The sequence below is a fragment of the Austrofundulus limnaeus genome, unplaced genomic scaffold (assembly GCF_001266775.1).
Source record: "Austrofundulus limnaeus strain Quisiro unplaced genomic scaffold, Austrofundulus_limnaeus-1.0 Scaffold8, whole genome shotgun sequence".
NCBI classification, from domain to species: domain Eukaryota; kingdom Metazoa; phylum Chordata; class Actinopteri; order Cyprinodontiformes; family Rivulidae; genus Austrofundulus; species Austrofundulus limnaeus.
This window is the reverse complement of record NW_013952410.1, coordinates 5885992-5888287: the sequence shown is the minus strand read 5'-3', so window position 1 is coordinate 5888287 and position 2296 is coordinate 5885992. Positions and strand designations below refer to the sequence as shown.

Genomic DNA, 2296 nt, shown 5'->3' with positions numbered 1-2296 from the left:
TAACAAAAAACACTCACAGCCTGAAATGCGTAATTACGCACTCCAGACACCGACATTTCATAAAACCGGAGAGGAGGATACTCTGGTTAAAAATGTTAATACAACAAACCTGCTGCTGTGAATCAGAACAAGGAAGGTTATGAACTGTAACAGTGTAACGAGGAACAGAGCAGGTCAAACATCCTCCATAATTACGCACTCCAGACACCGACATTTCATAAAACCGGAGAGGAGGATACTCTGGTTAAAAATGTTAATACAACAAACCTGCTGCTGTGAATCAGAACAAGGAAGGTTATGAACTGTAACAGTGTAACGAGGAACAGAGCAGGTCAAACATCCTCCATAATTACGCACTCCATGTGAGCTGCGGAGCAGAACACCATGGAAGAGAAAAATCTCTGGCAGAGAGTCTACATCTGAGAGTTCAGTGTTTGGATTGAGAACTGAGTCACCTGATAAGTGACGACATGTTCAGGAGCTTTGACTCAGTTCTGGACATGTTAAAAAGTAGTGTTATGATGAATGATGCAAACTGCCAAGTGCCACACAGGCTGTGGGTGAAATKAATCTTTAGATCTGAAAGAGATTATGTACCTGAGAACTGGACTGGGTTTTCTGTGTGTCATTCTGGCTTCCAGTTTTTGACCACTTGCTCATGTACACTTGCAGAGTAATTTGTGTTTATTAAAGTTATTTGACTAAACCTAACTGACAGATATTATCACAGCAGAGCTGTGAAGAACCCAGCCACGCCACGGGCCCCTGAGGCAGCAGAGGCCCCGGGCCCCTCGGCTCCGCCCCACTGTTCCAGCTCTGCAGAACTCCCCAGTTTCATGATGGGAGTTCGGGTTTTTTTCTACAACATTCCTGCATCTGAGCGAAAGAGGCTGGCTCGCTACCTCATCACATATCCTTTCAGTCTTTTTTCACAGCAGGCTGTTCAATTCTGAGTGTTTCTAGCTGCTGATGGAGGGTAACACTACATGTATTGATACTAATTTATCAGGTTATATACATTTTAAAWGGATACAAGAGCAGTGATATTTACAGGTGATCACTTCTACCAGGGGCACGTTTTATTTACTACATTTTGCCAACAGCAGACAGAAAAGAAGCAGAAGATGCTGTTTTAACTACAGTTTATTCAGTAATAATGTCAGATTTATAATAAGTTCCTTGACTTATGAGTGCCCCATCTAATGAAGTTTTTAGAGCCAGCTTTATACACCCCACCGCTGGTTGGCACAACAAACATCAGTTCACCCTCCACAACATCCACCCACTATCCTGTTTCACTCACTCGATTTAAACCAGAGGTCTTCTGCTCTGCTCCTCTTCACCCACTGTCCTGCATGTTTCCCTGCTTCAGCACACCTGATTCAAATAGTTTAATTATCTTCTCAGAATGTCCTCAGGTTAAACTTTAGTCTGACCTGAAGCAGYGAAACATCAGGACAGTGTGTGACGAGGAACACACTGCCGTAGGGATTGCGGTGAGCTCGTAGTGGTAGCTTCAGTGTTCTGATCCTATTTGTACTTGCAGATATCAGAGGTGTATAGTAAGTAAGTAATTTTTTGAGGATTTGTAATTTTACCAAGTATTTTTATATTTTTATTAATGGGTCCCCAWTAGTCTCCGCCGAGGTAGAGACTACTGTTCCTGGGGCCCAACATACAAAACTGAAACACATCAATACAATCACGTAAGCCTCATAAACAAGGAACACTGACTTGAAAACCTGAAAACATAAATCAACTGGCTGCATCTCTCAAAACACTACATCGTGTACAYGTATGTCCAGGGAACACCACAAACCAATAACCAATTAAACAAAAAGCACCTTCTCCTCCCTAACATTATCTTCCTTTAAATAAGCAATCCCTAAAAGCAGCCTTGAATTTATGATAGTGGTCTAATACTTTTAAATCAAGAGAATATATTCCAATAACCAATAACGCTATACTGTACATAACTGTTAGTTTACTTCAAACATGTATACAAAACAAAATATGATAAAAAGTGATAACAAAATTAACATATTTGAAAAGGAATGGGAAGAAGTAAAAAAACTTAATTAATCCCACCCTTCTCATAAGCTTATTAAAAATAATAGTAAATTCTTCTTTTCCCTTATTCTGTCACAATTTCATAAAGACTAAAACAACAATCTGTTAACCTACTGAATTATATAATACCAGAATATATTCATAAACGTAAATGTACATCTACATACAGTTTATGTGTGAATGCACATTTATGTGTGCATACACACATAAATGTATACATACACAC

At 39.5% G+C, this 2296-nt stretch overlaps 1 protein-coding gene across 1 annotated transcript in view; it reads left to right on the top strand.

The window, feature by feature from the left end:
- Nucleotides 1-2296, top strand: part of LOC106512465 (chromodomain-helicase-DNA-binding protein 1-like) — a gene marked incomplete at its 5' end in the record, with an annotated part of 12049 nt that overhangs the window by 4230 nt on the left and 5523 nt on the right. Inside the window, 1 exon segment of the mRNA XM_014001080.1 lies at nucleotides 719-910. Coding sequence (XP_013856534.1) covers nucleotides 719-910 — 192 coding nt within the window.